This window comes from Alexandromys fortis, unplaced genomic scaffold, assembly GCF_014885135.2.
Source record: "Alexandromys fortis isolate MF-2015 unplaced genomic scaffold, M_Fortis_MF-2015_v1.1 scaffold_36, whole genome shotgun sequence".
NCBI lineage: Eukaryota > Metazoa > Chordata > Mammalia > Rodentia > Cricetidae > Alexandromys > Alexandromys fortis.
The window spans coordinates 2,955,347-2,978,434 of record NW_026067915.1 but is presented as its reverse complement, the minus strand read 5'-3'; the positions used below and the strand labels follow the sequence as shown (position 1 = coordinate 2,978,434).

Sequence of the window (23,088 nt, the reverse complement as noted above, 5' to 3'; positions counted from 1 at the left end):
TATATATACACACATACATACATACACATATCTATATCTATATCTATATATATCTTTTTGGGAAAGGAGTGGAATTTTTTAGGGTGGAGATTGGTGAGGTTTCATGTCCAGAGATTGAGGTTTTTTATTCTGTAGGGTGGAGGCAGAGTCCAGCAGTTGGGGCAGTTGGAGTATTCTGTGGGTGAAACCTGGCAGTTAGAGGTCAGAAACCTGATAGGGGATGGGCTTGGCCATTCGTGTGGTTCGAGGGGCTTGCATACCCCACTTCCAAATCTGCCTTGTCCTTCCCACACTGCCCATGACCAGAGTGACTCTCCAACATTCTTCTATTTGAAGAAAATATTTGTCTATACAAAAAAGCAATTTAAGTTTACTGCATAAAATGGGAAAATATAAATCAGAAAATATGGGAAACTTACCTCCATCTCATTACTGTATATTTAAAATGTATAAAATCATTATTACAGGTACTGGAGGATATGGTCTGTTCCTATTCTATGTGGTTTTTTTATTCAGTCACTAATAAATAATATTTGTAGAGGTCACTTAACCTCCTAATAGAAAGTAAGTTAAATTGTGTACGGTGTTCCCATTAATGGTTTTTAGGTTGTCCCTTTTCCGTGTTATAAACTGTCATGAAAGCCCCATAGTTCTGTTCTGATTCACATGTGGTTATCTCTGTAGGACGAATTCGAATTCTGTAGAATGAGCGCCATAAACACTTTTTAGACTATTTGCCTCTCTGGATTCCATCTTCCTATACTGATGAGCCACTCAAGGTCCTGGGAGTGAGCAGGCCACCTGACTCAAGGCCTGGCTGGGGCCTTGCCAGGAGCCTGCTCTGTCTTTTTTCGACTCCTGCCAACATCTTTAAGATTGTGAGGACCAAGGAGGATGCAGGACCAGGCTCGGTGTCTGCCCAGTGTTTGCCTGGTAGCCACTCCTGTGTTGACTGTTACTGTCTCCTGCCCTGTGCATGGGTCCTGTGTGTAGACTCCAGGCTGTCTCCACGTGAAGCAATTGGGATGCTTGTGCTGCTTCTCTGAGGTCTGAGCTGGGCATATGAAAGGCCTGCCAGCTGTCCCCCCAGTGATCCCTGCCATATCTTCCACCTTTCCCTTCCATCCAGATGCAGGCTGGGGCCATAAATAATTTTAGTGAAACCCCACTCCTGGCTAGCCTGAGAAAGGTCTTAGATCCCCTTGACCAGCTCAGCCCTTCCTTTTCCTTGTCCTGTCCTTTCCCTACTGCATTTGCTCCCTCATCTCCCTCCAGCCCCACCCCTCCTGGGCTATACTGGGATAAAGTCAGTCTGTCCCTTGAGAGGCTGCCGGGAAGGTCTGCTGGGTGTAAATGCTGCATGGGCAAGGACAGAGTGCTTTTCCCTGTGACATCCAAGAGTCCTGAAGGTCTCCCTACCACTCTGAGGATGCGTGAGTCTAAAGACTGGTCCTTCTAGTTCTGTCTGCTGGGTAGGGGACAGGTCTGGGGTGAAGACACAGTCATACCCAAGAGGATCCAGTTCAGTCCTGTTCTCCAAGTGAGTCCCGCCCTAACTTTTCTGTTCTGGGTCCTTTCCTACCTTGACTTCTGTCCCTGTCAAAATCCCAAGGGTTGAAATGGGATGAGCCTGTGTCCCTCATTTGTAGATAAAGGTTCCAGAGTTTGGTGGTTTGAGGTGGTTTGCTTATAATCACACTCCAGCAACCAGCAGCTTCTTAGACCCACTTTTCAGACCCACACACTATTTCAGCATGGGCTGTAGGACTTGACACAACCCCCTGACATAGCTGGTCTGGATCAGAGCCCAAGGTCCTTTGTGTCTGCCATCTCAGGTGCTGGCGAGTCTCATCTTGGCCAGCTTTGCTCTACTGCACATTGCACACAGTGAGCTGCTTGAGCACCAGCTGTCTATTTCTCCCTGTTCTGGAAGCTGGGCGGTCCAAGATCGAGTTGCTGTGTGCAGCATCTGGTGGGGCTCGCTTCCTGCTTTGCAGATGGCATTGAGATCAGAGAGGAAAGGGCTGTCTTTCCCCTCTTCTTGTAAGAGCACTAAGAGGCTCTTCCCTCCACCCCAGGATCTAATCACCCCCAAGGACTCCAGCTCTAAATGCCAGTTGATTTTAGGGAACACAAGCATGCAATCTGCTGCATTAGTATAGACCACTAGAAAACACCCCTTTGACCTTGGCCCAGGGTTTCAGGTCAACCTTGTACTAGGTTCTGAGAGAGTTTCATGTGCCTGGCCACCCGCTGAGGTCCCCTCACCTGAGGACCTTATTCTTCTGTTAGGACTTTTGATCCTGTCTTGTGGTTTCTCCATTGTACTGAGGCAAAGCTTTCCACCCCCACCTCATATCAAACTCACCTCTTCAGCATCTTCCATGCTAATGAGTTCCTGACTTGCTACCACTGCTGCTGTGTGAGTAGCTTAATGGCACTGTGACTTACAGTCTGTGTCAAGATGTCTGCAGAACGCATCAATTTCAGCGAGTGTCATCATGAGTGACATGAGCGTATGACACAACTAAGTGTCCCAACTGCACAGTCCATTACAGCTGGCACTGGGCCCAGGGAGGAAAGACCGGAAGACCTGTTTGGCTTCGCATGCCCTGGTTGATGTAGAATGGAATGCCCCCTGGCCCATTTCCTCCACAGCCCCCATCACTATTCCGTGGTGCTGGCCACTTCTGTAGCTGCTCCAAGCTTTCCCAGGCAAGTGGGGTCCTCTTTGTGAGTCCTGGTGCACGCTTTCCCTTCTGCTCCACTCTCTCATCTCTGCATCTACTCTAACAGCTCCGCTTAAGGCCTGTGCAGCTGCTGACTCCTCTGGACAGCCTCCTCTAACCCCATTTGCTTCCCACTTCCTCTCAAGAGAACAAGGCACCGCTACTTCTGCTGTAGAGCTTTTCCCGGCTCACAGTCCACCTTATCCTGCCTTACCTGGCTCTCCTTTTTTTCCCCACTTCCCAGTCCATGTCATCCTGCCTTACCCAGCTCTCCTCGGGAACAGAACCTGCATCCAAACATCAGTATTAATATGTGGTGAATATATGTTCTTTGATTACCAAACTGTGTGTGTATATCACAAAATACTGATAAATATCCAAAGTAATAATAATTAATAATTCAAACTTCTACTTTTCATTTTAGCTAGTATGATATGAATAATATATTTAATGAGACTCCTAGTCTTTATATAGTTTCAGAATTCATTTCTAAATAATTTTTCTAAGATACAATGTTAATGATTATATTATATTCCACTATATGAATGTTGCATATTTACTTAGTCAATATTTTCTTATTAGACTTTTAAGTTCCTCTTCCTTTCCTCCCTCCATTCCTTTTCTCCTTCTGTCTTTTCCTCCCTAGCTCCTTTCCTTTCTTCCACTTTAGAAATAACACTGTGACAACTGTCCATGAACAAATCTTTCTCCACATTTTCCTGCTTTTTCTTTGGAAGTCTTAACCTTTGAATAAGGGCTTTGAATATTTTGATATCTTCATCAAACAATTCTCCAGAAAAATCTGCAAGAATACTCACTGTATAGGCCTGCCCTCAGTTCCTACCCTCTAATACAGGATCTTTTGTTGCAGTTGCTGTTGTTACTACTTTGATCTTTGGGGCATTAACCCAGTAGACTTTCAGTGTACATCCATTTTAACCAGGTGTAACACATGGGAGGCTTGTGCTGTGTACAGGAGAGAGGAAAACACAAACATTAAAATGCCTAGAGTCAGACTTCGGAGAGCATCCAGATTACTGCAGTGGATGGATGGGTGGGTGGATGCATAGATGGATGCTTAGATGGATGGATGGGAGAATGGGTAGATGAGTGGTTGTTTGCGTATATAGGTTGGTGGATGGTTGGGTGAGTGAATGGCAGGTGGTGGATGAATTGCTAGGTAGATGGGTGGGTGGGTAGATGGATGGATAAATGGAGGATGGATGGATGGGTAGGTGATGCGATGGATGGATGAATGGATGGCTGGATATGGATGGGTAGATGGATGGATGAGTGGATGGGTGGATATGGATGGGTAGACGACGGAAGGATGAGTGGATGGGTAGGTAGACCGACTGATTGATGGGTAGGGGAGTGGATGGGTGGGTAGATGGGTAGAAGGACTGATGTATGTGTGAGTGAGTGGAGTAGATGAATGGGTGGGTAGGTGGTGGGTGGATGGATGGTTAGAGTCAGTACTCATGGGGTAAGACCCCTCGAGGACTCTAGCCCCAAGAACTAAGGAAGGAGCCATGCAGAACCCTGTCATGGTCCCTCACTGCCACAAGTAACTTGCAGTTCTGAGAAACTGCAAAGAGAGGTCTACAGAGTGGGAACAACCCAAGGAGGTAGTGGGGGGTGGGGGGGGCTGTGCTCTGTGAACCTCTCTCTTCCCAATCATGAATGTGCTCAGCCCCTTCACTGTCAGCCCATGAGGCAGGCAGACCTCCCTGAACCAGCTGCTCAGTTACACCTGCCTTGAGAAAGAGGCCCCGGATCTTAAGCAGGGGATGAATATTCATGGGCATGAACCTTTGCAAACTCATTTGGGGAAAAAAAAATTAGATCAAGAGAAGTAATCAGATTATTAAAAAGAGAGTGCAAGGACAGAAGGCAGTGGCAGAGAGAAAACCCACATTTAAAATGCAAAGAGAGAGCCTCTTCCTGCGGAGCAGCGCTGACCTCCTGGACTATGCACCGAGAATAGTTAAGCTCTCCTCCATTTCTGCTGCATAAAAATGTTTTCTGAGTCCTCCACTGAGAAGGGAGGCGAGGGAGGCAGGGGGCACCCTCCATCTCTGAAAAATTATCAAATAATATTTTGAGGTTTCCGTCTTATCTTCCTTAGATATCAGGAAAAATTGCGCGAGCTAAAGAGGCTCTGGTGAGTGCTGAGTGACAGGTTAAAGGGCTCCAATAAAGATTAGATGGTCCACTATCTCCTGAGGAAATTGCATAAAAGTGGTTATTCCCTCTTGCTTCTATTAATTTCCTCTTCCTGGCTGCTTGGAGAAGCTTCATAACCTGATGCTGCAGACGGGGACGGGAGGCGCTTTCCATTATCTCAATCACTGCACTGTTTATGAGACACTTAATCTGTTTCTTTATAAAGTAATAGTACTGTAGGTGATGGATTCCGTGTCACTGGAAGGCTTCGTGCAGGGACGGGAGGAGAGGGGCGTTCTCAAGAGCATTGTAAGCAGCACGCAATTTGTTACAGCTTTGAGGCACTGAGGAGTTGTGGGGGGGCGGCATTCCAAGGTGACCTTCTGCTAGAGCTGACACGTGCCAACCTCCTTGTGTTGCTCAAAGGGAGAGGGAAATGTGTGTTCTGCTTGGACGATGGGAAGCCTGTACGTGCTTTGGGGTAGAGCAGTCCAGGCCCATCCTCTCCCTCTGCTGAAGCCAGGAATAGGGAGGGAGGCTGGAGAGTGTATGCCTGCCCCCAACTCTGCTCTCCCAGGTTAGCCTCTGTCTGAACCTGGTCACTTACAATGAAGGGAAGTATCCTCCTCCCTTTTAAAGAAACAAGACAATTGTGGTCTTGCTGTCTTTCAGGAATACACAGGGAAATGCAACTGGCTCTTGACTGCCCACACACCCTTAGAATCATGACCAAATGCTCCTTGCCCAGGTCCTCTTTGACCTCCTCAATTGTTCCACCTTTTTCTTGCTTGCTTTGTCATTATTCCCTCTTCTGAATCTTTTATTGTTGGGCTGTCCCTGAACTAGCTGTGTAGCTGAGGATGATTTTGGACTTCTGATCCTCCAGCCTTCACTTCCCAAGTGTTGAGACTGCAGGCATGTACCACCCTTTCTGGCTTACAAAGGGCTGGGGATCAAGTCAACAGCTTTATGGATGCTAGGCAAGTACTTTAGCAACCGAGTCTCATCACTAGTCCTCCCTTCCTGAATCTTGCCTCCTAGGAAGCTGTTTCACATGGTCCTCATCGTTTAAGGCTGGATTCCCAAAATGTGTGTGTCCTGCATGACTGATCTCTAATGTAGACACAAGTGTAGTTCTGCTTTAGAAGCAGTGTTCTGTTGTCTGCTTCAGCCCATCAGAAAGGGAGCCCCTAAAGTCCAACACTCTATTTGTATGCACAGCTCTGTTCCTCTAACGTATCCTGGCTTCCAACAGGTCCTCAGCAAGCAGTGGCTGAATGGCGGCGCTCATCATCATAGTGATGATTGTATCATGGTTCTCTATAGAGGAAGAAAACTAGATTTTGCAATATCAAGTCAAAGAGCTGTTACCTATCTCAAAAGTGGTCACACATGACTAAGAATATTTCAGTTATTTTTTTTATAAATCAATCATCTCTTTTTCATTCCCTTTCTTCCTTTTCATGTGTGTGTATGTGTGTATGTGTGCACACATGGTTGCACGCAAGTGCACACAGATCCTCACATGGGTGCACACACACACATGTTCATGTGGTGGGTACGTGCATGCTATGGTGCTCTAGACGAAGTCAGAGGTTAGGAAGGTAACGCGGCATGTTAGTCCTCAGCTCCTGCTTTGTCAGAGGCAGAGTTTCTTACTATTTTTCCCCTGTGTGTGGCAAGCTAGCTGGCCTATGAGATCCTGGAAATTCTCTCAGCCACTCATCCCACTATAGGAGCACTGGGATTATGTTCTGGGATCCAAACTCAGGTCCTAACACTTGCACAGTGAGCATGTGCCCACTGAGTCATACTTGCTCGGACTGGCAGGCCCTTGACATTCATTTCTTTGGTCTACATGTCTGCATAGTCTTTGCCAGAACTGACTCAAACACTCCACTTATCACTTCTAATTAAAGCTGCTTTTTCTCAAGAGAAGCCCGCTCTTCTTACTTATTTTTCTCAGTAAAAAACAATGGTGTCAACATTTCTTTCTGATTAGTGGCATCTGACACAAGATGAGCTTAAAAGGTTTTGTGGACTAGCCTGACACTTCAACTGTTATTTAGAGCATAAACTATATGAGAAAATATTGTGCCAGCAGGATTACATGTCACAATCCCAAAGTTAAGTGCATAGATTTAGAAAGACTATCCTTACAAGTCAGGGACGGCCTGTTTACAGATTTCATTAAACTGCTAAACACATGAAATGGAATTATTTTGGAATTATAGATAAAATATATCTTATAGATATAATAAATCACTAATCAGTCAGACAGAAACAGTCTAGGTGGGAACACTAAGGCTTTAATGCCTTCCTTCGTCAGGGCACCACCTGTCTATTCTGACTTTTACTTGTAAAGTTAGTTCAGAGAAAACTTGTCTTTCTAAAGGGTTTGTGTAAACTGGGCTGAGGGGAGCTATCCTGGTGGGGACATGGAGTGTCAGCTGTGCCAGCTGTGCCACTTATTTGCATTTGTTCAGTTTTGCTGACCTGTGTGTTGTGAGCAGAACAAATAGATCCCTTCTATAGATGATCAAATCGAGGCTCTGAGGGCTCACTCACAGATGCTCACCTTGGTAAAACCAGCGCATCTGGACGGCAGAGCTAAGATGCTACAGCCATGGCCCAGTTCTCAGTTCCTTGGGGACGATAGAGTCAGATCTGTCTAAGCCCTCCGTCCTCCAACCGTTTCTGGACCTCTCTCTATGGTCCAGTTTGTGAGGTTCTGGGGAAATGTTTTAGTAAGAAAAGTGTTTTCTGTGTAAGCACAAGGACCCGAGTTCACAACCCTGGAAGCTGCGTAATAAAAAACAGGGTACAGTGGCACGTGTCTGTAACCTCAGTGACAGAGGCAGGGGTAGAGGCAGGAGAACCTCTGGAATGCACAGGCTGGCTAGCCTAGCAGAACTGCTGAGCTCTACATCCAGCAAGAGACCCTGTGTCAAAAATAAGGTGGACAATGATCGAAGAATACACCTAATTTTGACCCCTTATCTCCACAGGTACATATGTACATATTAGTGTACAAATACTGCACTTGCACCTGTATACATACATACATACAGAGAGAGAGAGAGAGAGAGAGAGAGAGAGAGAGAGAGAGAGAGAGAGAGAGACTTCACACAGTAAACAGTAAAATAATTAGTACCCTCTCCCCTCTCGTTCCTCTCCTTCGGGCATCCTTTGAATTCAGAGACCCAGTCCCCCAGAACAGAGGCCTCCCAGTCCTTCATCAGAAATCTCAGAGAAAGGCATTTTCAAATCCCCCTTCCACTTGTGGATATCAGGATGACTGTTTATGCTGTTAACTTATTAAATGTAACGCAAGGTGGCTTTTAAGTGCTGAGAAGCAAGTGAAAACACTTTGTTCTTCTTGGACCAGTACATTAGGAAAATTACAGTGTGGCAGAGACTGAATACGAATGCATGAGTAGTCACCAGCTCCCCTCCCCTTTCTAGGAAGGCGTCCTGCCACATGGAAGCAGCCGAGGCTTCAGAACCCAGCAGGGCAGGAGGAACACTAGAGACTCAGTGCAAAAGGATGCACACTTATCTGGGAGAGGAGAAAGATGCAGAGAGAGAGAGAAGGGCAAGGTGGAGGGGGAGAGAGCCCAGTGAGTAGGCTCAGAAAGGTGACTAGTAAGCCAGAGTTTTAGGCTGCCCCAAGTATGGTAGTTGATGCTTTTAGCTTGGGGTTTTATTGATTGATTCTTTTGTTTGAAAATTCAAATGTACTCTTTTTATTGCTCCAGAGGTTTTCTTTTGGATGTACTAACATATGTCTGTGAATGACCTATCTCGGATGTGGGTTACAATGGCAATTGTTTGCCCATCATTTGTGATACAGCAGTATACCCAGGGTGTCCCAGGGAATGTGAGTCCCAGGGGACGTGCTGCAGAGGAGACCTTCTTGGTAAAGACAAAAAGAAGCCTAGCATTGGAGACCTCACTTTCTGAAGTTCTGAGGCATTCTGTAGTAGCTGATTAACTTTATTCTTAGGTTCATATTTTCTGTATGTAATAGGCATGGAGAACCCAAGAACTTGTATTCCACGGAATGCAGTTGGCTTACACCATTCGATAATGTTGCATTTCACAGAGGCTTCCTCTGTTCTGCAATGGGCTCCCATCCAGGGCAAATCTAGTGTAACTGGAGACTGTTTCCTCACTTCAAGTGAGCAGCTGATGAAGGAATCCCCACATAGGAGACTATTCTTTCTTCTTGTCTTGGCAGGAAAGTGGTAGATGTTTTGGAACTAGCTTACATGTGAACTATCACCATCATTTCTCCTGCTGAGTGATCCTGTGTATGTTTTTAACCTCTGCATGTCCCAACTTTCTCATTAGCAAAATGGAGATAATAATAGCCACCCCATAGAGTAATGTACATAAAACACTTAACAAGGCGAGCTAGCAGATGGTGGCTACTGCTATTATTAAAGAATCCTCCTCACTTTTCAGGAGGGAACAATATACTTGAGAAGTTGGGCTTCATATAAGTGGAACCTTTACAACAGCCCTGATCAGGCAACAATCACATCATACTGTACTAGTATCCTGGCTAGTTTTATGTCAATTTGACACAAGCTAGAGTCATCAGAGAGAAGGGAGTCTCAATTGAGAAAATGTCTCCTTAAGATGGGACCATAGACAAGCCCCTGGAGCGTTGTCTTAGTTAGTGACATTGTGGGTGGTACTATCCCTGGGCTGGTGGTCCTGGGTTCCATAAGAAAACAGGCTAAGGAGGCCATGGTGAACCGGCCAATAAACAACACTTCTCTGTGGCCTCTGCATCAGCTCCTGCCTCCAGGTTCCTGCCCTGTGTGAGTTTCTGCTCTCACTGCTTTTGATGGTGAACTGTTACATAGAACTGTGAGGGAGATGAACCCTTTCCTCCCCAAGTTGATTTGGGTCATGGTATTTCACCACAGCAATAAAAGCCCCAACTAAGACAAATAATGTGGCCACAGTGAATCCAAAATTCCTAGAAGGCAGCTTGTGGCACCTGCAGGAGGGTCTCAGATGGTGTACAGTCAATACTTGTTGAATGGATTAGTGAGGTTTGTAGGGAATCCAAACAAGTTGACTTGGGCAGTTAGTTCTACCCAATCACAGCTGGCTTTAGGGATACACGGAGAAGTGGGGAATGAAGTGGTAAAGACAGTCCTTGGGGAAGTAGAAACAATGGGATTATAATTTGGGAGGAATCAGTAAGCATGAGACCATGTGTCCCAGGTCTCAGTGGATGAGATGTGGCCACAGCTTGTGGGGCAGTGTGGGGACAAGCATTGCATGGCATGACTCTTAACAGCTTGGCTCTCCAAGAAACTCAGAGAGGTACCCATCAATTAAAACACCCTTAATAAGAGTCTAGCTGTGTCCTTTGTCCCTAACCTTTCCTATTGCTGTATGTATGAAAGGTGACTCCAAGCACATGACACAAGCTGCCTTCGAGACCCCCTCTTTTACGTTCCCTGTCCTAGAAGCAGATGAAGAAGCAATTATGGTAGAATGATGCTGTTAAGGTAGTGACCTTGAAATCACCTTAATTTTTCTTTAAAAAAATTGCTTGTGAATTCTAGTCCTTTAACCATCATTCATGCAAATGCTAATGAATACATCCCAATGGCCCTTGTGTTTGTTGCAGTATGACATTTAAGAGTCAGAAGTCTGGTCATTGCTAACAAATATCCCCTTTTTTATCTGCGACTATGAGGTTACATTTCAAGTGCTTGGGAGAGGCCTGACTTTTAAGGTAGGAGGAAGGACTAGACATTTGTGTACCGGATACCCAGATCAACATTAGACTCATCTTAGTAATAAAATCTGTTGACATACCTGAGAGAGGAAAATCACTGGGAAGGGCCCATTGTCAAGATGTTTGGAGAACTGAAATATCAAGCAGGGTTTTCTCCATCTGAGATGCTCACTTGGTGTGAGGAGGCAATTCAGCATTGTTTTGTTTCAGGATGACAAAACCTTCATTTTTATCTTCAGGGAAGGGTATCTGGATGCCATTCCTCCATAACTCTTATATAATCTTTGTGTTTTAGCCTGCCCTGCTGGGACCTTCAAGGCCAACCAGGAAGCTGAAGGCTGCTCCCACTGCCCCTCCAACAGCCGCTCCCCTTCAGAGGCGTCTCCCATCTGCACCTGCCGGACCGGCTATTACCGAGCAGACTTTGATCCCCCAGAAGTGGCGTGCACTAGTAAGTGTCTGGTAAGGGCTGTGGGCTGGGGGGTCCGACTCCTGGACTGTACAAATGGTACACCTTGAGCAGAGGAGAAAGCCAGTCAGACTTCTTAGGAAATGCTAAGTGGAGGTGCTGGCCCTGGTGCTGAAGCAGAGGGCCGCTCTTTCATCTCAGCAGGGTACCTGTGGTTAAGATTGCATTCTTCCCTGATTCTCTTTCCAGTCGTGAGGGCTTTCCTCTCACAAGCCCCTAGGACAGCTTCTTCCCACAAAAATTTAAAAATGGCCTATCTAGAGTTCTTTGTGTGCAAAATCAAAATCTACTCTTATATATTGCAATAACTTGTAACTTGCAGCTGCCTCCTCCAAGATGCCCCCCCCCCTTCCTGGTCCTGCAGTTGAAAACTTCAGTGTATCTTCTCAGTGTTTCTCACTAGAAGTTCTCAGAGTTTCGCCAATTGTCCATTTACTTAGTAATTGCCTTAGATACCCCTGGAAAGTCCTTGAGTATCAGGTCTAAATATCCATCCGCTTTGTCCCTTGTAGTGTCCCACATCTGAGCTCCGGCCAGATGACAAGACCAGAAACCTGACTACTTTGTCCCTCTCAGTGCAGTAAATTCTAAAAACTGGGAGTTAATGCATCAGCTCTGACCGCTCTCCCATTATCTGCTGTGGAAAGAAAAAGCAGCCCTTCTTCTAAAAGCAGAGGAACGCTGTACTCTCTGGCGGGGAGAGGATAATTTCCCCCTGGTCTCCTCTCCCTTAAGCATGGGAGGCAGGGAGCACGGTCCTCCCTGAGCACCACTTTACGCAACGTTTCCCTCTCTAAGTGTTAAAGCCCCGAAGCCGGGATGATCTCACTTCGCAGTATTCCCATTGCATTCTGGGATCAATATTGCAGGTTAGCCTGTAAGCAGACTAGAGCTTTCTTTGGCAGTAGATGCTTTGGTGTAGCTCACTGTGAACAGGTATTTCCCCTTACACCCCTCAGACTGGTTCCCTCTCAGCCCAGTGAAGAGGTCCACATTGGTATATTTCATACATATTTATAGTTTGATGGACAGAAAAAAAAATTAACTGGAGTGGGTAGAAGAATTTTTCGGTCCTGGCCTTGTAGCATATGTAACCTTTTCTGGGTGCAGAGGAGAAATGAAAGCAGCTTCTAGATCAAGGTCCCGAGCTCAATCGATGCTTATAGATTTGAGCTGAGGAAAAGCTCATCACTTGTAAACTGATTTTCCCTGCCTTTCTTCTCAGGTGGGTGGAGATGAACAGAAGTGGTTCCTCTCCTGCTAGCCAAGGTCCCCATCTTTCTCTAATGGTGTCTCCCCCTCTGATTTCTAAGAGTCCCTATCCTGGATGGCAGTCTTCCATGGGCCTAAAAAACAATATTTAATATACTACTTTAGATTCCATTAAGGATGCTACATCATGGCCACTGCCCAGACCAAACACCAGTCTATACAACAGCCAGAGCATCCACCCAGCCTCTGGCAGTTTTTCTACGGGAAACACTGCCCTGTGTTTCTGCTCACAGAACTTCCCTTTGGCCAGGTTTCCTCTGCAGGGCAGCTCATCCTTATAGGCCTCTAGTTTCCCACTTTAGGAGACAAACTATCGACTCACCCAACCCAACCCATGATAAGGTCATCTGGACGAAGTCAGGTCAATGGCCAGGGACTCGGAATGTCAGTGTGCTTCTGTTTTCTCCCACTTGTTTATCAAGCCTTATTTCCAGTCCCCCTTCCTGATGGGTATGAGTCTATTGAATCAGTTTTGGGGAAAATATGAACACTTCAATGCCTCTGGTTTGGCCTTGGAAGTTCCTCATTCCATACTACCCATATTCCAAGACCATATCTAAGTTAGACACACAGGCTTTTCCCTCCTGCCAGCTCTGGAATATTCACCAGTGGGGTTCCACTATACTCTCCCCTCATTATTTAGATAGGGAGGGAGCATACCACCCTGGAAATTGCGCCTTTACATACCCCCTTTTATTGTGCCTCCAGACATAGAGGGAAGACTCAGACTAGAAATTGTTAAATCAAAGCACACACAGCTATGGCAGGTGGGGCCAAGAACAGCTCCTGGATACGTTGTCCCTCATCCTGGAGGGGCAAGAACTTGGTGAAGAGACTCGGGGGACAGGACATGGGTACAATACAATGCTAGGCAAAACATGTATAAATAAAGCTACAATTTCCCTGAGCCTCATTATATATTTGATTTATTGTGTGCCAGGGAAGTACTGTATGAAAAAGTCAATTTGTTGGCTTTTATATTCTCATTAGGGTTTCCTTTAAAAGCATTCTAATTGGAGGTGCCATCTGTTCTCTTAAAAAGGCACAGCGCATCACCACAGTAAATAATTTTTCAGATACAAGGAGAATCTATAGAGTTGTTGAAGGAAGGCACAGCCCTATACCGTGGCCTTAGGGTTCCTAGCTAGCCCAGCAGGTCTAATGAGACAAGTGCGTAGGAGCCTGAGCCCAGCCAGAGAGCCTGGTGGAGGCTTGGGGCTGCGAGATGCTGGCTCACTTAGTAAAACAGAGGCTTCATCTGTCCTACCAGGAAGCAACCAGAGGCTGCCTGGGCACCAAAGATAAAGAAGATGTGTCCTTATAAATGTATGGGGATGGTGAGCACCTGCTGTGCCTTGGTACCGTGAACCAGAACAGAGAGCAGACAGACATAGTCCAAAAGCTGGCCAAGGCCTCCAGTGTTGAAAGACCTCAGGTCTAGCTTGCAGCCATTGTCTTCAAGTGAGATTACATCAGCAATCCACTCCTTCCTATCAAACATTTTATAAATATAAATGTAGAAACATATACACCTTACAAGGTTATAACACCTTTGCTACACTAAGGATTATTACTATATTTTCAATACTGAGGACTAAACTTATGGCCTCCTTCTTGCTAAACAAACACACTACCTCTGAGTAATGTTTTTACCCTGCTCCTTGAACTGCCTTTAAAAAAACTGTTTTTTTTTAGAACTTGGGTCTCATTAAGCTGCCAAAGCAAGCCTGTGGTAATGCTTCCTGCCTCAGCCTCCTTTGTAGCCGGCACCATTGGGCTTGGCAATATATGCACACACATTTTATATATATATATATATATATATATATATATATATATATATACACACACACACACATACATACATACATACATACATACATACATACATACAAACATAATGAAGCCTGTTAATCATTTGGGGTATCACAAACATAGTATGTTTTTGTGATATTCAAATGTTTCTGTAGGGCTGGAGCGAGAGCTCGGTTGTTAAAACACTGATGGCCTGAGTTTAATCCTAGAATTTACAAAATAAAACTGGATGTTGTTCTGCATGCTCATAATCCCAGTGCTGGGAGGAGAGGAAGAAGCAGAGCCAGGGCTCAGTGGCCAGCTCTGCTTTTTATCCACTCTAATAATTGACAGTGGAAAATTTTGTAGCCTTGTCTGGGTATTTCTGTGTCTTCTTTTTAATCTACTAGGAGAGATTAGAGATTCTCTTGATGTCTGAGAGTTCCTGGCCTTGCCTGTCTAGCCTGTCTTTGAGCCTCATCAGTGAAGTCTGGGGGGTGGGGAGGGGGATGTGAATTCCAAGGCAGCATTAAAGGGGCAGTGTGCACTCTAGTGACCTCAGGGACACAGGCAGAGTGAGCTGTTCATTTCCACAGAGTCTGAATCCATATGACCACTGCTGGTCTGCAGACACCAAATCCTGGCCTCCCTCCCTCCTTCCCTTTCTCTCTCTCTCTCTCCCTCCTTCCTCCCTCCCTCCCTCCCTCCCTCTCTCCCTCCCTCCCTCCCTCCCTCCTTCCCTCCGTCCCTTTCTCTCTTCTTTCCTTTCTTCCCTCCTCCTCCCTCTTCTTCCTCTTCTGCCTAAGGCTACACAGTTCTATCCCTGGCATTAGATTGCCTGACTGAAGGCTCATTGCACAGCCCTGACCCAATACTTTATCATACTCTCCCAGGTGTCTTCATCCTCCCAAATTAATCCATTCATGGGATGAACTGGGAACATGGGGAAAAGTTAAAGATGGGCTCCAACTGACCTCTTTCTTCTCCCTCCCAGTGAAACCCCAAAGGAAGTCTGGCGATCTGGACACGGTGCTCCACCATCAGTGAGGGGGTTCCAAAGGGTCACTTATAGTAGGGGCCTGAGACAGAAGGAAGAGAGTGAGGAGGGGGCCAGGGACAATATTGTCCCAACAGCAAGGGGGGGTGGAGTCTAGGAAGGTTGTGGGCTGAGGAGCTGTTTCTGAACTTTGAGCTTGCTATGCTTCAGTAAATACGGTTTCTTCCTTTCCCCATTTTGAATCTAGGAGATGGCAACTATATATTTTTTTTCTGCCTCCACAACACAGCCTTTAGGGGTTGTGCTGTGGATCTCTCCTCTCCAGCAAGCAATCCTGCTTCAGTGGGCACCAGCTACATATTCCTTCATTTATCTGGGGTCTCACTCCATCTACCCATCTATGTAAAGCAAGTGTCTGATCCTACAGGTTGAGAGACTGGTCCCTAAGGCTGTTCCTCAGCTTTGCATACTAATCAGCAGTGGTTGAACCTGCGCCCCAGACCAGTCAACTCCAAGTTGAGGTTCGTGAAAGCCACATCTTAAATTTGACTAATGTACCTGAGCAGTTCACAGGACTCTGGGAAACATGGGGTTTCCAGTTTATCATAAAGAGTATCACAGAGAGTAGGGTACATAAATGCATAGGAGCACCCTGGAGCTACCACACCCCAGGAGTACACTGAGCTGCCTAGAAGCTGTTTGAACCCAGTGTTTTGGGGTATTTTGTGCAGCTTTGTTATATAGCCCGGATTGCTTACTTACTTGGCCATAATGATCAACTTAATCTTCATCCCCCCACCCCTCTCTCCAAGACTGGGGCCTTGGACAACCCTAACCTCCTAATCAGTCCCCATCCTGAAATTTCTTGCATTTACTTGTCTGATTACCATGGAGATGCTAAGGCCTTCAAGGGCTGTATACTAGGGAAAAGGTAGAGAAGAAAGACTAAATACCTCTCCACAGCATCCCAGTTTCCTCCTGGTGCCTACCTGGTACACTGCCTAGAGACCCCAGGATCCTGGGAATCACTAAGATGCCCTGATCTTGAGACGGTCCTGAGGAAGGACACAGACTCAGCATTTGCACACAGTGGTTGGATGATGGGCTTGGTACTTCCTTTACATTTTGACTCTCTCTCTTGCCTTCCCTGTGACCCTGTCCTCATTTCCTCGCTTTCCTCCATCCCCCTTTTGTTCCCACACTCTCATACTGTTGTATGCCTTTCAGAGTTGTTACGAGGATTAAGCAAAATCACATTCCAGCATCTTTTGGCCCGGTGCCTGGTTCATAGTAAAGTCTCAATCGATGTTAGAACTTGCTTTGGTTATATCCCTGGAAAGTGTGAAGTGTGTAGAAGATAGTGAGGCTTCCAGCAGGAGAGGATGTTGGAGATCTGAAAGTACAAGTGATGTGTTTGGAGTGGGGGTGGAAAGTTTTGCTTCAGCCCTGAGCAGAACCCATTGGCTGTTCGTAAACCGCAAGTCACCCGTGGTCTGAAGATGCCTGGTGAAGACAAGTGAATGGTTGACCTCCTGTGCTTAGGCGTGCTGCAGGAGAGAGGAAACGTACAGGCGAAGCACGGGAGAGCCTGCCCAGCTTTGTCTCCTCGGGTGATTGTAGCCAAAAGCTCAGAAGCATGGAGCAATGGCCCGCAAAACTGGACTTTAGTTCCTATCTAAGGTTGGGTCTTGGGTTATGTAGGCTGGCCTCGAACTCCCTATGTAGCTAAGGATGACCTTGAATTCCTGATCCTATTGCTGCTGCTCCCAATTACTGAGATTGCGGATGTGTGCCACCTCACATGACTCAGCCTTCAGTTCTGAGGGAGCAGGACTCCCTGTCTCCTCCCAATGACAGGAGAAGGTCAGATGATAAGGGGACCGTGGCAGGGGCAGCCAAAGAGAACAGGCAGGATGACAAGAGGAAGTGCACAGCCGAAGGAGACCAAGCATTGAGCTGCACGGCTTCATTTTAAATAATTTCTAGTTTACGGGGGGACGAAATGGAAAGGAGGAATTTATGAAGCAAACGGAAATAGATAATTATGCCTTATAAAATTGCTGTCTGTGAAAAACCACGCAGAAGGACCGGAGTGAAAATAATTACCTTGTTACATTTCTGACCACAAACCCCTTTTTTCTGTCACCCACATGGGAGAAATTTTGATGGATCACAGAGGCAAGCTGGAGCTTGTCCTGTTTCTTTTATTCCTTCCTCAAATGCATTGAGGTGTCCCCGGGCAGCTTCGGATGGAGAGACAGAATGAATGAGGGGCTCCAAGGTGACTCAGAAGAGAAGGTACAATGGCGGCCAACCCTTTAAGTCTCCCTGGAGTGTGTCCCCGATCTACCTTCTGACCCATAGGGAGGAGGGGAAGCTGAGTGACAAGAGTTGGGGCTATGAGCCTGGCGCTAGAGCTATGACCGGGGGATAGTTTCTGTAGCCTTTCTGGTCGTGATGCTTCCTCACTGGACAAAATAGTGAAGGTGGAACTCATACCACAGGCTGAAAACTCAGGCCTCACTTAGCCAAGGCCACCCTCTCAAGGAGAGCTGGGGGGAGCCTCTGAGAGCAGTGCTGGGAAGCCCATGAACAGTCTCTGCTGTCCTCCCACCTGAAGGATCGAGAGCCCTCTCTGACTTCTCTTTGAGTTTGAGTTTTGTCTCTTGAGGGACTAGTCTTTGTGTGTGCATGCCTGAGTGTGATCACATGGGTGTTTGCCTGCAGATCTGTGAGTACACATACGCTTCTGTGTGTGTACTTTTCATGTGCCTGTGAGTGTGCACACATGTATCTTATTTGTGTGAGTACACACATGTCAGTGTGCTTACGTGAACGTGTCTGATTATGTAATGGATATGTGGGGGCAAGTGATTCTTAACTTGTGTGAGCATGCATGATATGTGTACCCGTGTGAGCATACCTATGTGACTCTGTGGAGATACATTGTGTGTGCACCTGTGTATAAGTGTGTATTTGTGTATGAGTGTGCCTGTGTGAGTATGTGAATGTATGTGTGTGTACTTGTGGATGAGTGTGAATGAAAGTATGCTTGTGTGTACTTACACATGAGTGTGCTTTTGTGAATATATAGGTGTGTGCATGCATGAAAGTATATTTGTGTGTACTTGACTGTATGTGAGTTTGGTTGTGTGACTGTACTTATTTATGCAAATGCGTGAGTGTGCACGAGACCCCTGTGTGTGTCTGTGAGTGTGTCTTTGCCTGTGCATATGCTGCATCTATGTGTGGATGTGTGTAAGGGTGGTTGTGTGAGCGTGCAGGAGGGGGCTGTGAGGACATGTGTCTGGGACAATGTGAGTGTGCCTGTATGAATGTGTGTATACATGCTATGTGAAAGTGGAGTTGTGGGAGTGTGTGTGGGAGTAGACTGGTGTGGGAGTGGGAGTGTACCTGAGTGTAGGCACAAGTATCTGTGTGTGAGTGGGCTTGAATGTGTTATCAATTGAAAAATGCCTGTTTGTTTGGAGGCTGTGTGTTCAAGGTGCTTTTAAATACTTTTCAAAAGTCAATCTTTTCTTAATCATTTATCTGTTAAGCTAGGGCTGACAGCATACTCAGAGGAAGCTGTTTTCCTCAAAATTCTTGGTGATCAGGCCTTTAGTGACGGATGCTCTGTGTGCCCCGCTCTATAGCAAGAGAGAAACTTGACATTGTTGCACATTCAAAAATCACTTGGTTTGAGTTTAACATTTTTGTAAGTGTGCTTTGGTGTGTACACATATGTGTGCATGCTCACTGGAGGCTAGTGGTCAACATCAGCATCTTTCACCTTCGTGTTTGAGATATTGTCTCTTACAACACCTGGAACTTCTCAATTCTACCAGACTGCCTGGATAAGGATCTAGCGAGACTCCACTTCCCAGTGCTGATGGTGCAGGTGTCTACTGCTGTGCCTGATTTTACATGCATGCTGGGGAATTGAACTCGGCTCCTTTTGCTTGCAAAACAAACTCTTTACCTCCTGAGTCGTCTCTCAATTTTGTTTTTGTATGGGAGATATTCTGCCTTTTTTTTTTCTTGAGGAAGATCCAAGCAAAAGTCATAAGCCAATAAGAACCAGGGCGAGATGCTTTCTGAACCCTGAAGCAGTCTGGGTCCATACCCTGTATCAGCCAAGTAAACGGCCTGTCGATGTGGATGCAGAGTGGAAGAAGCGTGGCTGCAAGCCGCAAGCTATTTATAACTGTCACTCCTGTTTGGAGAAGGGTCAGCACCGCCTGTGTGGATGTGCTTTTATACTTCTGTAATCTGAAATTTCTTTTCATGGGTGTTTGACCCAAGTGGGTCTAACCTTTATGAGGCCTTGTCTCGCTTGAACTTTGAAGCTAATGTAGCCAAACACAGTCGGTGACTATGCTGCAGTGTTTTGTGGTAAGAGCTTGTGGGACAGCAGCTGCTAACATCTGGGACAGCACCAGAGGATCTGCCTCCCAAACTTCCCTGCACTGGCTTTCTTTCTCTGGCAATCCGGGAAAGCATTCTCTCTCTTTTATTTTATTTTATTTTTTAATATTTGTGCTGATGGATGGTTCAGATGTGGTGTTAGATGGCCCTTTTCTCTTTCAAGTCTCCATCACCCATTGTTGAATGAGAGCCCTTCCAGGCCTTATGCTGGGACCACAGTCCACATTTTGGCATTGTGTTGAACTTTGATTGATCATTGAGGATCAATGTTCGGTGGATTCCATGTTTAAAGAAAACAGTTTTATCTTTCCATCACTCTTCCAGCAGTGACTTCCTTCCTTGTTTTTGTCTGTGTGTACACAGGTTCAGTCACTGTTGTGTGCTGTGTGGAGGTCAGAGGACGACTTCAGGCTTCTGTCACTTCCCACCTGTGTTTGCATGTGTGTGTTGTGTGTGTACATGAGTGTGCGAGTTTGAATGTCTCTGCAAGGAGAAGAACACTGGGTGTCATCTTCCGTCACTCTCTGCTTTATTGCCTTGAGATAGGGAGCACTCGGCTTTTCAGCTGTGCTCTCTAGCTAGTGAAGTATTAGGATTCACTTGTCTCTGCCCGGGCTCCTAAATGCTTGTTTGTAGGCATGCACAGCCCGGCTTGGCTTTTTATGTGCGTGCTGCTGATTCAAGTTCAGGTGGTCACGGTTACTTAACAAGCACTCTTTACTGCTAGGCTAACTTCTCAGCCCCTCCACCTTACTCTTGAGACAGGGCCTGAAGCAGTGGACTCAGCACTGTGCCCTATTTAGGACATGCATGTTTGTGTCCCTTTTCTAGTTACCTGTGTGAAAATCTATGTCGTCATTATGACCCTTTTTTATAGGCAACTCTACTTTTAGAATGAGAAGTAGTTCTGGACAAACTGACATATTTTTCTGCCCGTTCTTACTCTTTCTTTGAGACTCAGGCACTGATTCAAGTGTGAAGTTCCAGAGATAGGAAGGAATAGGTACAAAATTATCTCTTTAATTTTCTCTTTTCCCCGTTTTAAAGATCAGCCTTTAGGCAGTCCTTCCTAAGGATTTGTGGGCCCTTTCTTGACACGAACGCTCCTCAGGTTCTGGGCCCTGGAAGGAGGGATAGATGAGGGATGAGTGCAGAGAAGTAATGGCAGCTGAAGGCAAAGCTTCTCAGATTGCTGCTTCATTTCACCTCAGAGGGGAGGACAATCAGTCAAGAGTGCATCTCTCCATCTGTCCTCTGCCAGACTCTACATCCACAGAGAGGAGGATGCTTAGCTTCTCACATGGAATATTCTGTACCAGTTGCACAACACACTCTTGCTTTTCCACTGGACCAGAAATACTTGATGCACAGATCTCATTTTCTTCTCCTCTCAATCTGGTACAGTAAGTGCCCACTGCAGTTTAGTGGTAAGAGGCCTGCTGTTGGAGTGATGTAGATCATGGTTGTCTCCTGATTCTACCTCCCTTGTTGAATGGTCTTGGAGAGGCTACCTGACTTGTTCATACTTTTGTTCCTTTTCTAAAAATAATGAGCATTTTTTTCAATCATGCCCACTGTCAAATGCATGCAAAACATGCCTTTAGTGTTGGACATAGGCCAAGTGCACAAGAAGCAAGTCTTGGATCTTTACATTATGGGACATAAAACAAAACAAAAATAAGTGAATGGAAGGTCCCAGGCCTTTTAGATCAAACAATTCAGGCAATCCCTTCTAGTTTGATGTCATCTTGTCCTTCTGAATCTACCTAGACCATCTTGATCCCCAGCTCCTTAAGTGGGTTCCAACTGACTTCCTGGCTCCTCATCCAGGTTGGCTCGACTTAAGATTTTGGTCCAAGCCAGCCAAACATCAAAGCCAAGTTTAGGAGTATGCTGTGAGACTGAGCTACCACCGGGTCTCAGGCTAATGTCTACTGCTGGGAATTTTTCTGGCTCACTATGGCAGTCAGACTGGTGTTGACTCACTGTACCCTCCATTGGTGACCATTGACCCTGCCAGGAATCCAGGTTCAGTATTTGCACTTAACTCCATTAGATTAGTTGGGGCTGTGTCTCCACCTCAAACTGTCATTAGCACTTTTCTCAGAGTCTGTCCTGACATGTGAACTTGCATCCTTACCATCGCTATAACCAATGTACCCTACTCCATCATTCCCTTGTGAGTGGGCAAGGGCCCATCCCAATGCTTTGGTAATATAAACAATAACCCTACTATACAGCACAAATGTGCCTTGGGGAACACATGTTCACCTCAAGGTAGAATTGATGAATTATATATACTTGGCAAGTCAGTGGAAACTCCCAGAATGCTTTCCCAAAGGACCTGGCCAACTTAGAGCCAGTTAGTAGGCATCTCATTTCCCCATGTGGCCCAGGGTGTTAGTGAGACTTTTAATCTGTGCCAATTTAACTGACCTCCTACTTGTTTTGATTGGTATTTCTCTGCGTTCTTGAGAGTGGTTATTGTTTAATATGTTTTTTTGGCCAGTTTGTTCAGTCTTTGGGGACTTGCCTATGAAGAACCCTTGCCTTTTCTGTTTTAAGATGACTTTCAGAAATACATTAATTACCTGTGGCATCCTGTCCTCTAGTCTCCCCATTATCTGGACCACTATTGTGGGTACATTTTCTGTCATAGCTAATTATTTAATTTTTGAACTCAAATCTGATTATCTATTTCTTTCTAGCGTTGGTATTTTGTGTGCTGACTTTTTCTCTGGGTCTCATGCATGCCATTCTCAGGAGAGTATAAAAAAACATTCTTGTGTTTTTACTCTCTGGCACAGTGTTTGTGTTTAACTCGTTAATGTATCTGGAATTTATCCTTGTGTAGAATGCAATATTGACATTTCTATTCATAGTATTAAAATACAGCATGCCATCCACTCCACCCAAATTATATATATCTTAGTGAGGTAATTCTTCATTATAGACTAAACACCTGCACCTAGTTGTCTGTATTCTTTGCCTTTGATTGTCTGGTCCATTCTGATACTAGTTTTAAAGATGGTAGTCTTATGATATGTATCGATATATCAATAGCTGATGGACCAAGCCTCTGGATAGCATTTATTTCTCAAAATTATCTTGCCACTTACTGAAAACCTGTTTCTTTGAAGACGGTCCTTAGAGCTAGCTGGGCACATTTCATTAAGCAATCCTATTTAATGGGGATTGGATAGTATTGGGTATATGGATTATTTTGGAGGTTTCTGTCTTCTCTACGATATCGAGGCTTGTTATCTGAGGACATTGCAGCCAAGTTTTCTTTTATGCCCTTCAGTAAGGCTTTACAGTTGTCTTCATACACATGTTACAAAGGCTTTACGAGCTTTGATCCTGGGCATTTTGCTGGTTTTGTGACTTATCGTGAATAGATACTTTTTTCCCCATTATCTTTTAAAACAGTGATAGATGATTTGGTAACTAGAAAAGTAGTGAGCCTCTC

At 45.6% G+C, this 23,088-nt stretch overlaps 1 protein-coding gene across 1 annotated transcript in view; it reads left to right on the top strand.

Moving 5' to 3' along the window:
- Positions 1 to 23,088, top strand: part of Ephb1 (EPH receptor B1) — a 431,506-nt gene that overhangs the window by 272,120 nt on the left and 136,298 nt on the right. Inside the window, exon 4 of the mRNA XM_050139404.1 lies at positions 10,955 to 11,110. Within this exon, the coding sequence (XP_049995361.1) occupies positions 10,955 to 11,110 (156 nt within the window). The remainder of the gene's footprint in view (positions 1 to 10,954; positions 11,111 to 23,088) is intronic.